We start from the raw sequence: 15363 nt of genomic DNA, 5'->3' as shown, positions 1-15363 counted from the left end.
CCTACCATGCTTAAATAAAGATGGGCAGTGATCAGAGACAACGTGACCCCTTTCTACCTCAGGTGGATGACCACGTTATACAACTCCGTGGACTCTCCTTAGTCAGTGCCTGATGTGGTGAGGACAGTATTTTGACTCCCACTGGGGCTGTAAATAGAGGAAAGAAAGGTTAGAGGGAGAGAAAATAAACCTGGATGTTTTGATTTCTGTTTGAGAACATGGCAAGTTCTCCCACAGTGAGAAAGCTGTTATGTTTTTCACTGAAAGAAATTTTGCTATTACAAAGTAGGGCAAAGCAAGTTGCTTCACTGATTAGTTCATCAAAGGCTGGGAGTGAAAAACAGTATTTGAAAAACATTAAGGTGATAGCTTTGCATCAGTGAAATCAGTTGGTGATTGCTTTTTAGTTTTTTGGTAACTATTAGCAGCATTATCCTTTTACCACAGATCTTGCTATGCCAGGCTGTTATAAAGGTTCCGACAGAGCCTGAATTAAACCCTAAATGACAGTCTGTGCAGTGCTCCTTCAGAAAATAGCTGCAATCATAATGAGATTGTCTTGTACACTATTTGATGTCAATTTAAAGTACACTAGCAATGAATAAGTACTGATATTATGCTATCAATGATTGAATCCTAAAATAACTTAAAATTACAAGCACAGAGCCTTAGGTCAGGTATGAGCAACACTGTTTTTGCTTTTGCAACTTCCAAGGACCAAATACATTTTCTCCTGCTCGTAAGGATTAAACATTTTTTGTCACCAAAGACAGCATTCACAAATGCATTAGAGTATAAAAGAACCATATAAGGGACACACTCTTCACAGCAAGAAGCTTTAAGTCAACCACAGGCTTAGACAAGTGGGAAAGGAAATCTCTCTAGAGCAGGTTGTACTGTAGTTATACAATGCAATGTTTTCTTGCAGCTTTTTCTGGAAGCATTTCACACTGACTGCTGTCAGTGACAAAGATACTAAACCAAATGGATGTTCTCTGATCTGAGTTGACAATTCCTATGCTAAAGATATGATTTTGCAAGAACCCCTGGAGGTGATTTGAAAGGATGTCATGTAGCCCTGATTCCGGAGGGTGTCTATGTGCAGCAAAGATGCATAAGTGCTTTGATGTTGACAGAATTTAATCAAAAGCTTGGAGATGTTCTTAGGCACTTTACTGAGTACGTGCCTCCATTTGTAAGGTAATTCCAGCTAGCAGCTACTATGCAGTATTGAACTGTAGAGGAAGAAAGGAATTGCCAAAAGGAAGCTGAAAACATCAGAGTGCAGAGGAAGGAAAAAAAAAGAATTATAAAACCAGCCATTTACTCTGTGTATATGTGTGTGTATGTTTTGTTTTTTCTCTCCCCACCCCAGGGCCAGGTAAATGACAGGTTCAGGTTCACCACGTTTTACATCTACTTTGCCTTGATAATCATTGAGTTGATCCTTTCGTGTTTTAAAGAAAAGCCTCCATTTTTTTCTCCAGTTAATACAGATCCTGTGAGTATTTTTACTTTATTTGCATTTTACAGACTTGCCATGTTTTGAGAGCTCTACTGAGAATACCCAACAGTGAAACTAGCTTTGGACTGTCACTGAGACTGCAGCTGTGACAGTGATCCCATTAAGAAACACTGGGGTATGGGGACTAATATTTGGATTTGGAGCCTTTTTGCAATATACGTGCCATCAGCAATGACTGAAAGCTGTGTATTAAAAGCAGCTCTCCTACTTGCTGCTTCACAGCAATTTAAATTGCATTTGTGAAAATTAAAGTGTAATATTAATTATTCCGAGAGTGGTTTTTGGAGGAGGTGGCCTTCTACTTCCTTAACATTCACTTGAAGTTGGCTGAAGTCTGTCAGGGCAGACTCAATAAACCATCCTATCTGTATTGAGAGTAGATATGGAAAAACATTAATAACAGAAGATATCAGTGGTGCCACAATTTAAATTTCTTCTCCAGTTTGTAAAATGATCTTTGTAATTGAATTTATATTTGAATTAGGCTGGGAGAGAAGTCGAGTTCATTTCTTAAATGAGCATTTCAGAAACTTTAGAATGACATTTCACTTTATGTAAGTATGATTTAAAGGCAATATGTGCAGCGATTGTTAAAGAGTAAAGACGGTTCTGTGTGAGATGGGAAATGAAGGAAAAATGTTATGTGCTGTTAGGACACAGGTGCATACATTACTCTCAGTACTATACCCATATGGTCAAAGTAGGCTGTGTTCTTATTAAAGCAATAGTAAATCTCTTGCTCTAAATAATACGTATTTTTCTTCTATCTTTGCCATAGAATCCATGTCCAGAGTTAACTTCAGGCTTTCTCTCAAGATTGACGTTTTGGTGGTTTACAAGGTGAGCTTCCCTTTTCAGGCTGTTGGGCCGCCGACGGTGGGGTACGCGTTGTGCAGGGTTACCGAGACGCGGCGTCTTTCCCTGCGGGTAGTCGATGCTGGATGCTCTTTCGCCCGCAGAGGTGTCAGCACTGTTAGCAGGGGCGTTTTCACAGGCCGCTTTCAGAGCGCTCGTACCACCCAAACTGCCTCTCAGAAAAGTAGTGGCAGCACCTGTGGCAGGACTACCAGGATGTGCAGCCTGGTGGTGCTTGCCGTGGGCTGGAAGATAACCTAAACCCCGATGTAAGAGCGTGCTGCAGAACGAGGTTAATAGTGGCAACCTTTCACCCGCCTGGGGATGCATTTTGTTTCCTGTTGAGGTTTCCTGGGTGAGTGCTTTTTATAAAGAGCTTTTCTGTGCACAGGGCAAAGTGAATTGGATCATTTGGGCAAGTGGTTACCACCACTATTGCGCAGTGCTATTGTACGGTACGTGTATTAAAGTTGTAAGCTTGATAGTGGGTTTTCTTTCACTCTGAAGAAGTGGGACAGCTGTGAAAGGTCATGTTAAGTCTCATTTTTTTTCCCATAATTGTTGAGGGTTTTGAGATCTTCATTCTTGCATCCATGTAACTTTATTACCGTGCTAATAACCCCGTAAAGATCTTTGCAGTGAAAGAGTGAGATTTGCCTGTGCTCCAGTGGTTTTGAATGTTCAGTTTCCACATAGAGACTAATGGCAACTAAGTCTTTGTGTCCCTTGGCAAAATTTCATTTCCTGTTGAGGAATGATAGTTTTCATTTATTTGGGGAGAGAAATCTGCTTTTCCTTTAACCTCTGTGAACTTCATTTTTGTATTTTGTTCAGCTCTGACAATTAGTTCAGATTGGCCTGCTTTCACTTCTAAACACCTCACTGTTTTCATGTAACAACATAGTTTCATTCAAACACTTCTGGAATTTGTTTTTATTGTCCTTTTTTCTTAAGTGATGTTTTCAATAAAATGCATGCAATCTAAACTACATGGCATCTTTTCCTTAATTCCAAACTTGAAGATAAGGAACAAAGAGAAATGGAGATGTAATTATTGTTCTTTCTGTAGAGATGTATGTAATTACTTTTTTTTCTGTAGAGATGTATCTTCTTGCTTTTGTTAGCTAAATAGTTCCAGAGTTACTAGTAGTGCCTTAAGTGCTATTAGCCAAACTGAACTGTGCTATTTTTTTCTGTATGCAGCATGGCAATTCTTGGTTACAAGAGGCCCCTTGAAGATAAAGATTTATGGTCGCTGAATGAAGATGATACTTCAAAAATTATTGTGCAGCAACTGAATAAGGAGTGGAACAGAGAAAAAGCAGAGAGGAAACTGTAAGTGTGTGAACAGCGCAGCAAACAGTGCTTGATCTCCTAGTCGTTTCAACACTAACGAGCTGTTCTTCCCTGAAAATGAGCCAGCTAAAAATGGCACCTACCTCTTTAACCCATCTGTTTTTCATTAGTATTAACAGTTAGATTTGCTTAGTTTAATATGTCTAGGCAGAGACGAGCAGGAGCCCCGTGGGTCTTGTGTACCACCTGCATGCTTTTAGTTAGGTGACGACGGCTTGTCTGCATGGGCAGCTAGTGCCCTTTGCCATGTGCAGAAGGGCTAAAGATGCGGAAACGGAAGGGAATGAGTTGGTTGGGTGGGGGAAAACAAACAGCTTTCACCACTAAGCTGGTAAATGTCTAACCCTGTAGCTGCATACCGCCTGGGCATGTTCAAACACAGCTGTTAGGCTCCGTAAGAAACAAGAAGGAATTCCTGATCATTCCCATCATGAGGTTTTGGCCTGACACTAATTTTAGCTATAAGGTTCTTCGTGTTGAGCAATTCTTCACTTCCTTGCAATAAGGATATGAAACTTCCACCAACGCAGGGGGAGGAGGGGAAAAAAAATTAAGATCATCCAAGTTTAAGAGCTGAGATCTTACTCCTTTGGCCTGGAAGTTTGCAGCAAAATTGCCATAGTCTCCAGTGGGATCTAGGATCAGGGTCAGAATTAGCGTATAGTTAGCGTGCCGGAGAGGATATCCTTTTGATTGTATGTTCTGTCCTAATCTAATCTTAAAAAGTATCTATTGTGCAACTGCATTTCCTCCTCCCACTGGGGAGTGTCCAACACATTTCCAAACAAATAGATACACTAATAGTGCGTTCAAGTGAGAAATGTCCATAAGAAGGAGGCTTGCACTTCTATTTCCTTTCATTGTGGAGAAATTTCTTCTCCATGTGGAGGCTTTCCTCCATTCTATTCTGCACATATCCTTGCCAAATTGGAAAGACCTTATTATTTGATACTGCTAAGAGAGAGTTGTAATGTCTTGGCAAGGCTAAATGTGGAGTGAGTCCCACTTTGCAGCTAAAATCTGAAAGTTTTCCAGCACTAACACCAGCAGCTTGTGCACTAGCTTTGTGTGTGTGTTGTGGTTTTGCTTTGGGTTTTTCTTTATGTTTTCATAATGTCTCTATTTTTGTGGGGTGGAGTAACATGCGTTGTCTGGGTTCTGGTCTTTTGGTGCACAGACATTAATCTTACTCCCTGTGGCATTTATATAATAAGAGCAGAGCCGTTGTGCGGAAGTGTCTGGGGTCCAGGAAAACTTTTGCTAGGAAACCAGAAACTGCATCTGGGGTTTTGTCATGGGCTTCATTGCATTTTGGAAATCATTCATACAGACTGGGGCCCCCGGCAATGTATTTAACCATGAATTCTGGCTTGTGTTAGACCCAGGTAAAACTCTGTGGTGACAGTATTAGTGATTGCGGGAGAGGGGTGAAGCAAAAACAAAGCAAACTGCTGTACTGCAAATTGGTGGGTTTCGTGTATCTCTAAAAGCAATTAATGCTACGTGGTTCTGCTTATTCTGCCGTTATTAGGAGGTACTTTCAGTTACTCTCTGTCAAATAACACCAGTGGTAGTTGCCTGGGAGCCACTGTAAATGCTCTTTTCTTTTTTTTTTTCCCCCCTTTTTTCCTCCCCCTCCCCAGCTCTGTTGATCTGATATGCTCTGAGCAAGCTTTAATGACACTATCTTAAAAATGCCCTGTCAAGCTGTACGTGTGTTTACAGTGACACAGAAAATGTCCCCAGTGTACACAGTGGTGACGGATTTTACCAATCAATAATTTGCGATTCTGGCTTTATTAAAGCTTCAGACATATTTCTTGTAATGAATAACACATTCTTCTTCCTAAACCTGCAGAATTTTTGCATTTTGCCTCACAGCTCTCTCTCTCGAAGCATACTTGTGAGTTACAGTTCAATAATTGATAAGGATTCATTAGCTACAAAGGAATTACAGGAGGAGCAGTGTGGATTTAAGGCAGAGCATTGAAAATAATAATAATAAAGAGCACACAAATCATATTTTCTCCTTTACTTCTGGTCTCTGACTGTGTGAGTGAAGTCCCTGCTCGCTTCTGTGGAAGCTAGAATGATGCAGGCCGGCTGGATGAGCGAGAGCTGGCATCTCTTTCACCCGATCTGTAGCTAGCTTCTAGTTTTTAGACCTTTGCTAATGAAAACGAATTGAAGACGCAGCCTTGTCATCATCAGTGAGGAAGCTATGTGTTTTCCCCAGAAATTATCAGCATTTGTTATCTACCTTACTGTAAATAATGGAAATGGGAACTTGCTTTTTGCTTTGAGAGAAAACTGGGTGTGATGAACCCCGCGCGCTGCTGAAGTCTTGATCTCACCCAGCAACATGTAGTAAACACTAGAAATGTGTTTGATCCCTTTGGAATTTTGCTGCGAGAGAGCTACTGCACTGCTGTTTGCTCAGTAATAAACATTTTTAATAGCACAAAGCCAGGGGCAAGTCGTCTTGTTGCTTCAAATCCTTCACTGAGTTTAACGGCGTAGTAGGCAGAAAATAAAGCTTTGCTCATAAACTGGCCAGGTGTGATCTGGAAGGACAAAGGCAAGGTTGTTTGTTCTCATCTGAAACAATTTTTGTCTGGTTTAGGTTCTTTTCTCCCAGCCCCCAAACTTTACCCCAAAGAAATTGGGATTTTTCACATGTGGATGTGAACAAGTTCCTACCTGTGGACGGATTGCCACAGTGATCATTTGGAATAGCCGTAGGCTGTTGGAGTTATTGGCTTCCACAGCCAGCCAGCTCCAAAGAGTCTGCACAGTCTTTATGAAGAATCATAAATCCAACCCTACTTGGTATTACTTGTAAGACAGCACTGGAAAAATAACTTGTAAGTCTTCACTGTTTCTAGGGTCTCTTTTCCATCTGTCCTTTCTTATAAGGCTTATGTGTCCCAGACTCCAATTTCCTTCCCTCTGCCCCCTCCATACTTTGCCTTCTTGGCTGACATTCAGAGGATTATTCTATAGGTCTCATAGCCCCAAAGAATCAATAGTGAATCAGTGCTTGCTGATAGAAAAGCTACCAGGCTGCTCTCTTAGAGGAATTCATGGAGGAAATAGTTTCTCAGAGCAGCCACTCTTTATTTAAAGGCAACAGAAGTTGGACACCTAAACCCAAGAGGTCCTTCTAGAAAACCCACTGAGAGCCCTGGAGAGTAGCACATATCTGCTGGGGGCAATTTTCATCAGTCAGTCTCAAAGAAGTTTACAGAAGAGGTCATTTTCATTGGCTTATTTTCCAGGTGGAAAAGCAGAAGCATAAAGTAAGAAGGGCTGCAGCCAGACAGGATTTAGCTGCTTAAATTGTGATTTGAGTAAAATTCAGGCACCTAAACCCAAATTTGCTACTCTGGCAGAACTTCAGTCAGCTGCTGTGCAGATCTCAGAGATGGTTCAGCTTTGGTAGTATTACAGCTATGCTCTTTCAAGTCCCCAGGAATGCAAAGCTCTAGCTTTTGAGGGCTCTATCCACTTCCTATCTTAGCCCAGTTGGGAGCCAGAAGGTAGGTGTTATATTGCCTGTCTGTCCTGAGGGATTCAGACTTCTGCTCTGAAAGCAGATATGCTATGAGATAAGGCTAAAGTTTAGTAGGGCTGCTATCTGAGCAACAAATACAATCTCAGAAGGAGTAGGTGAAAGTGCCTTCCGTAATAGCAGGTGATAGGAAATCGGAGATTCAAGTTCAAGTCTGTCCTCTGCCAAAAGGAGTCAAGCCTTCATCTCCTACTCCTTTGGGCCATGCGCTTGTTCCCAGACTATTGGTTTTCTGGGCTATGGGGATGCATCTCATCATTTTGAGTGAAGTATTCAAAAAAAGGGGGGGAAAGGAAAGGAGACTTACCGTGAGAGTGACCCATCCCTGACTTCATTTAGATCTTGTCCAAAATCTTGCTGTTGGTTTAGTAGCAGAGTAAAGAGAAGAGCTGGGCTTTTGGGTGTTACTGTGGTGCCCTACACATAAGGCACTGTCGGTTCTGTCTAATTACTTGGTTCATTTTCCTAGGAAAGAAGATGTGACGTATATGAAGAAATCTAACCATGTGCTGAACCATGTTGGTAATGGCCCAGAGGAAGCAGAAGTTCTGATTAGGGACAAGAAGCACAGTAGAAAGCCCTCCTTTCTCAAAGCGTTGTTGAGGACCTTTGTGCCATACTTCTTAATTGGCTCCTTCTTCAAGCTGATACAAGACCTACTTTCTTTCGTCAACCCTCAGCTGTTAAGGTTGGTTTATAGTATGAGTAGTCTCTATGTGTGGTCCCTGTAGAGGCTTGGCTTTGGCAAGGAGAATTTATTTATCTTTTAAATATTTAACTAGTTTCCTCACAATGCTGCATGTGTAAATCCCTCTGCCTTCCACTCAAATGCCATAAGACAGGCATTCTTTATTGTGGAATAAGCTGTAAATTGAGCAAGCTTCATTTAAATGAAAGACTCATAAATTGCCCATCACCAACAGACAGTTTTGGATTACAAATTACCTATTGCTCCTCAGAGTAGTCCAAAGCAATTTTTCCCCAGTTGTAAAGAATCATTTATGAAATCAGAGCAGAGCACTGCTTGCTCAATTTGGTTGTCTCTGTACATCTGATGCCCACCTGTGTGGGTGATGGCAGCTGTAGCGTGACTCAGTATACAAATGAAGCATGATGCTCAAGTATGTGATGCTTTGGCCGTGCAGCTGTCATCTGGGATAGATTTTGGAGTCTTCAGCTGAGTTGATGCATTCTCAGTGCATAGTGATGAGAATATATGTGGCATGGTTGTAATAAACCTCCATCTGAAAGAAAATAATGGTTATAAATAAAAGCAAGATCTTGACAAAAGTGATATGTCTCAAATTCTCCCTGTATGAGGAAAAAGCTGTGGTACCTTCTGTCTCTCAGAGGACCAGTTGTTCAGCCTAATCCATAAAGGAGTCTGTGTGATGCCCACAGTTTTGTCACTTCTAGGACTTTTAGACCTGCTTCTTTGGGGAAGATACCCCAGGCAGAAGAAGCACTTGGGCTGCTTGAGGAGGACTTGGATAGGGAGCTGGTTTCACCTGCTTTATTGCACCTAGTCTGTCCCGTCATTCACTCCTTGCCACGGGAGGGTGTCTGACAGAGCCCAGGCAGTAAGCCATGCATTTAAAGGCTGATCTCAGGGGAAATGCAGAGTTTCTTGTCATATTTCATTTTCTACAAGCTCATTTGTAAATGGACTTTTTTGCTTGCAAAACCTAAGACTCTGTGTTTTTGCAATGTCGTTTGCCTAAAGTCATAACTCAACTTGTGTCCTGGAGAGGTGTTTGCTTTTTGTGGTTAGAGAGAGGATGTGGCACAGGGCCATGGCTGAGGGAAGCTGCCTTATGTCCCATTAAACTCACTGCATGTTTTTTTCTTTTTTTCTTTTTCCCTTTTGCTCCCCTAATCTTCTGAAAAACAGTGTATTAATCAACTTCATTAAGAGCAAAGATGCCCCAACCTGGTGGGGATTTTTGATTGCAGCGTTGATGTTTGTGTGTGCTGTGCTGCAGACCCTCGTGCTTCACCAGCATTTCCAGTACTGCTTTGTTACAGGGATGAGGCTGAGAACTGGGATCACTGGAATGATATACAGAAAGGTAAGAGGGGAAGCATTTCATGGGCCAGAACATCAGCCTGTAGCCAAGCAAGTGGCCTTAGTCCTTACATATTCAGGGAAGAGCAAACATATTGGAGAAGAATAGCCTCCTGGAAAACAAAAGATGAATTTTTAATGAGTGTTTTAAAGTACCTCTATTATACTTTACAGAATTTTATAGAAATTAGGAACTTTAGTGTGGATATGATAGTTGGTCACCAGACGTATCACAGGCAAATATTGATTTAATTTAAATATTCAAAACAATGGGATCTGGGTGAACACAGAGTGTTTGTGCTAAGAGCTGATGAGAGCAAAATGGGTTTTCTTCAAAAACAAATGCTGCATCCTGCTCAAAATAGAGGTGCTCAGAAGCTAGCCATTTTATAAGGTCTTATTCTTTGGGATTAAGGATTACTGCAGGTGTATGTTATTCTGCTCTTGTGGGTGAAGCACATTCTTGGAGTATCTTGGAAATTTCCTCTCTATGTTTCTCTGTATGTGCCAAGATTGGGGATCTCTAGACTGTCTCTTATTTCTTAGTCCTTAGTCATCACAAACTCAGCAAAGCGCTCATCTACTGTTGGAGAAATTGTCAACCTGATGTCAGTGGATGCCCAGCGTTTCATGGATCTGATGACCTTCCTGAACATGTTGTGGTCTGCACCACTCCAGATATTTCTAGCTTTGTACTTCCTCTGGCAGGTACAGACATTGTCACATTTTTCGGAGTTTAAGTGATGTGTGAGCTTGTTACTTTTTTGTTTGTTTGACCTACCGCTACTTTTTTAGAAACTTGCCGTTCTGTATTGTGATAAAACAACTTTTACCATTGTACAAAATCAATTAATTTCACAGTTATTTTGTCCAGCTAGCAGCCAAGAGATGGCATTTGAAGGAGAAAATAGCATTTATGCCTCCTTTGTCCCTACTATACTTTTGATAGGCGCAGTCTTGGTCTCCTAGTTGTTGATACAAATGAGAGCTTGAAAATAATTGTAAAAAATAATAATCTAGACAAAGGAAGTGTAAGCATTTTTTAAAGATTAGACTATGCCATATAATGAATTTTTGTGCAAGTCAGTATGGAGCAAGTCTCACCTGGAATAAACATATCCTTTCCTTTGCTTCAGTGAAGTTGTTTCTCGTTTATTCCAAGTTCAGTTTGAGCACTGACGTTCATCTTTAAAACATCTCTATGCAACTACTCTGTTTTAGTGTGTCATACAGTAGCACCAAACATAACGCTCGAGCCATTAAGTTACAGCCACTTGTTGATACTGCTGCTGAGTTACTGCCCTGCTGATAAGCTGAACTCCAGTAGCTAGCTGAGTTTTTTTTTGTTGTTGGTGGTATTTTTTTACTTTTACCCACGGTGAGGGTGCTGGATTAGTTGTTGAGTAATTGCAGTTCCTTAGGTCAGAGAGAAGTCAACGGAAAATCCCTCTCTGCAGCTAATCTGTTCCCTTTCTACATTTACTCAATAGCTCTGTATCTGCATTAGTTCAAACTTACTTTCCCCTCCCTCTGGGAACCACTGAAGCTGAATCACAAGCCCTTCGCCATCACTGATACTAGTGTAACCGTTCAAGGTGGATGCCCTCGTATTTTTCTGTCTGCTTGTATAGCAGTTCTGTAGGATCAGAATACTTCGCTGGGAGATGTTCGCCTTGTCTAAGTAAAATACTCACTAGTGAGCCAGTAAGTTTCTGTTTCTGTAGCCTACTGTGGTTTTAGTGCTCACCACAGGAGATTTGCAGCATTCAGGCAACAACTTACTTTTTGTTTGTTTGTTTGTTTTTCTTCCCTTTTTCACTCAAGACTTTAGGGCCTTCTGTGTTGGCAGGAGTTGCTGTGATGGTTTTACTTATCCCATTCAATGCTGCAATAGCAATGAAAACCAGAGCATTCCAGGTAAGATACCAGCTGATAAGGTGGTGGTATCTCAATTGGTAGTTGTGCAATGAAAAATGAAGACACCGTGGATCTCTTGGCCTTTGATAAGGCGCAATGTGCACTGACGTATTTATGAGTAAGATTGTACTAACATCTTTCATATACAGACATCCTCTTAAATATTTGTTCTCTAGTGACTTGAACATCTTTTTTCGGGTGTGATGCAGAGTCAGTAGCTCCTCATACTGTTGGAGCAGCTTCTGGGATTAGCAAGAATTTTCTTTGTCTCCATATCCCCTTACCTGGTAGCTTTTTCCAGGAGTGTCTAGGGAAAGGGCAGATATGCTGTTTCTTCAGCTACAGATGAATATTTTCAGAGATGAGAACTGAAAAACTGCAGTCTGACAGCTTGTTTCTTATGTTAATCATCAATGGAATATGTTCACTTTCATTGCTACCAACCTGGCCTAAATCTGAATTATTATCTTAAGGTAAATTAATCTCTCATTCCTTCTTTTTCTTTTTTCTCTCATTTCAGCCTTAGTCATTTCTAGTCATGAAGGCTGAAAAACCAATATAATAGTGCCCTCTGGCTTTACGCTAGAAAAAATCTAGTAAGTGGTTTGTGCTGTGTAACAAGATATAGAGGCAACCCATCAGTGACTGTTTGGATTTAAAAAAAACAATCCAACCACTGAGATGAAAAGCAAGTATAAATGATGACTCTTTAAGCATAGAGTTAGTAAAAGGATGGTATTATTACATGCCTTAAAGAGCTGAGACATAAAGACTTCCCATTAAATCAACTGGACGCTAACATGTTAGCATTAACATTCCTTTTCTCCCTTGCCATTATAAGGTGGACAGAGCTGCATAACTTGGTGTGCCTATGTGCGTGAATGCAGTTTTTCATTTTTCTCTGTACCGCTGAGCAGGGATTTGATTTTTGAAGTTTCTGAATGAGACACTGTATTCTAGTGTATAGACGAAAAATAAACTAAAAGTTACCACAACTTTCAAGGGATGCTGTAAGAAATACAGCTATACTAATCAGGGAAGAAGATCTGAAGAAATCGAAGGAAGAAATAGGGCAGTATTTTTCTGAAGTGCCTGAATCTTTCTTAAAGCTTGTTTTGAAAATGTAACCCCTAGCAGTAAAACTGAGTAAGAAAGCTTTTCTATACTGCTTTTCAGCCATCTGCTTTGGTTTCTGGTTTCTTTGGGGGTACAGCCTTAGTAACTTGCCAATAATAGGCAAGCTTTGGTTAATGACCTTGTGCATCCTCTTTAGAAACAGCCCAAGGACCATCGCAGCTGTGGGACAACCTGTCTAAACCTCTGTTCTCGTCCTCCGTGTGACACACTGTCTCCTGTATTTACCAATAATCTAGGTGGAACAAATGCGGCATAAAGACTCTCGCATTAAACTAATGAATGAGATTCTGAGTGGCATAAAGGTACTGAAGCTGTATGCTTGGGAACCATCGTTTTCAGCCAAAGTCTTGGAGATACGAAAGAATGAGCTCCGGGTTCTGAAAAAATCTGCCTACCTCAATTCGCTGTCTACCTTTGCGTGGGTCAGCGCACCATTCCTGGTAAATTGAATTTGCATTGCTTTCTAAGTTCTGCAAGTACGTTCTTGAAGGATAAGTGTGAAGTTCTTAAACGGGCTTTCTACTTGCCAACTGTACATAGGAATAAAATGCAAATACTTAAAAAAATACTCATACACTTGGAAGCAATGTTGCTTGTTCTCTAGAGCCCTGTTGTTAACCACTATCAAAGTATTTCTTGATAAAGTCTGCCAGTAGAAGCTGGGTATAGCTGTCCCAAGAGAATTTCCAACTACTTCAAGATATTTCCCATAACAAATTGAGACTAGAATTTGAAACCTCAGTTATTCGTGAATAGCAGTCCTCTCCAAAAGAATGTGAATCAACTCAGTCAAAACAGTGTCTGTCTTAAGTCTTCATATCTACCGTTCTTATTACAGCACTTTGCTTGCTTTAGCGGGTAGAGGGGAGGTGTTAAAGTGCTCTGCAACCTAAAAAAAATTATTGTTAATGTCAAAAATAAAGCCAAAATGACACATTGACAATTCTGAAAAGGTTTTTCCTTGATTTTCTCTTTCTCTCTGTTTTTCACTTTATTGAACTGTGGTGCATAAAGAGTTCTGGTGTGGGTCAGAAATATTCCCAGCCAACTCTACTTGAAATCTAAGGCCAAACCCTGCAAAAATGTTGTAAACTCCCTCAAGGTTCGGCTTCTTTCCTGTTTCCTTCAAGTTTAGCCTAAATGTGCATTCCATGCCTGTTCCCCAGTAGTGCACAACAGAGGACAGTATCTGCGTGGTGTCCCTGTCAGACAATGAATCAGCAAATATCTTGGGTTTTACTCACTCTCCTATTGATCAGTGAGTTTTGTTTGCTGAGCTTGCCCTTTACAATGGGGAAACTCAGTTGGGTGGAGTTGGAAATGGAGCCAAACTCCAGCCAGATAACTGCTTCTCACTTCTATTTACCGGAGCTCTATAGTTAACCATTTTAATTTCCTAGTTCAAATAAATGTCGCTATTAGTAATCAGAAAATTATGCTTTTCTGCATGCTTCTTTTTGTATCTACTTGTTCATACAGTTTGTCATTCTTGAAGCACGTTGAAAAGGTCAGAAGCAGCAGTCAGTTTGCCTGTATCTTGATACTGCTGCCCAGTCGTTGATGGTTTTATTTTAAATATGCCTATCAGACTAGGCTGCTTTTAAAATGTCAATATATTACATACATCTCATGGTAAAATCACTTTCTGGCTTTCAGGTAGCATTGACGACGTTTGCTGTGTACGTCTTAGTGGATGAGAAGAATGTTCTGGATGCAGAAAAGGCTTTTGTCTCCCTCTCCTTGTTTAATATCTTAAGATTTCCCCTCAACATGCTTCCACAAGTCATTAGCAACATTGCACAGGTAAGGAAGTGCCTGAGTTGCTTCAAACCCAAAAGAAGCCCAGGTGTCTCTTCGAGCTCTAAAACGCAGAGGTCCCATGCCTCTGCCTGTAGCTGGTTTCCTTTCTCATGTCCTTTCCTAATGCCTGTGCTGTATTAGAAAGCCAGACATCTTCTGAGAAAGTCTCTCTGTGTGGCGTTTCACACCTGTGAATTTTGCTTCACTTAGGTGAACTTACCTTGATTTAATAAATTTCCCAGCTAACAGCTTGAATTTCAGCATAAGACTGACTGTGGGGAAAGAATGAGTCACTGATCAGGAAGCCCCTGGGGGGAAAGCTTAAGCCATCCTGCCTGCTTTCCTTTTCAGCAGTAAGAGCATTAAGTCCCTATTAAAAGAATGATAGAATAAAGCTGCATTCTTCTCCTAGACGAGCGTCTCCCTAAAGAGAATTGAGCAGTTCCTGTGTCATGATGAGCTTGATCCAAACTGTGTGGAAACAAAAGTGATTGCACCAGGTAAAGAAGTCAGTGTTTTTCTAAACTACACTACTGTGATTAATATCTTACATTTTGTTTTGAACTGTTTGGGTTGCTAAAAAAAAATAAAAATAAAATGACAAAAATAATCTTCAAAAAAAGAAAATTGGAAAGGACGGTTTCTTCCGTAAAAAGTATGTGTCTGTCCTTCAGACCATGTGAAGTTTCTGATTATATTTTTGAGCTTTGCACTGAGTTTGCATTTGCAATGTACTGGATGCTAACAGCACTGAATGCTGCAGTGCATCCTCTGACTCTCACTGGGGTCAGGAAGACTCATGCCTTTTGCTCAGCAGAAATGCTTAGAGGCATATTATAAAGAAAACTTTGATTTTTTAAAAAATTATTTTTGCTTTAGAAACACAGTGTCCCAAAATGGGTGGGCAAACCAGGTGATCTTAAAGCACTCTCTGTGTTTTCTCATACAATGCACTTTGGAGATACCGTGATTCAGAAGCTGTCTAGTGTGCGATGCTGTAGACAGGAGGAGGAGGGATGGCCGGGGGGGGGTCTCTGCAATCGCTGTTACACACCGCTTCACTAGGAGGTGAAGAAAGCCTGGGGATCTGTAACTTATTAGCGTGGCAAGCAAAAAGCGGTGCAGAGGCAGATCTAA

The 15363-nt window shown here is 40.9% G+C and overlaps 1 protein-coding gene across 2 annotated transcripts in view; it reads left to right on the top strand.

Annotated features, from left to right (window-relative positions):
- Positions 1-15363, top strand: part of ABCC3 (ATP binding cassette subfamily C member 3) — a 47472-nt gene that overhangs the window by 16578 nt on the left and 15531 nt on the right. For both annotated transcript variants that reach the window (XM_062592136.1, XM_062592135.1), the window contains exons 5-14: positions 1376-1501; positions 2304-2365; positions 3584-3715; positions 7777-7995; positions 9199-9376; positions 9919-10080; positions 11197-11289; positions 12663-12866; positions 14083-14229; positions 14639-14726. In XM_062592136.1, the coding sequence (XP_062448120.1) occupies positions 1376-1501; positions 2304-2365; positions 3584-3715; positions 7777-7995; positions 9199-9376; positions 9919-10080; positions 11197-11289; positions 12663-12866; positions 14083-14229; positions 14639-14726 (1411 nt within the window). The remainder of the gene's footprint in view (positions 1-1375; positions 1502-2303; positions 2366-3583; positions 3716-7776; positions 7996-9198; positions 9377-9918; positions 10081-11196; positions 11290-12662; positions 12867-14082; positions 14230-14638; positions 14727-15363) is intronic.

The sequence above is a fragment of the Rhea pennata genome, chromosome 19 (assembly GCF_028389875.1).
Source record: "Rhea pennata isolate bPtePen1 chromosome 19, bPtePen1.pri, whole genome shotgun sequence".
NCBI classification, from domain to species: Eukaryota; Metazoa; Chordata; class Aves; order Rheiformes; family Rheidae; genus Rhea; species Rhea pennata.
Note: the sequence above shows the minus strand (reverse complement) of the source record. Positions and strands in the feature narration are given on the sequence as shown.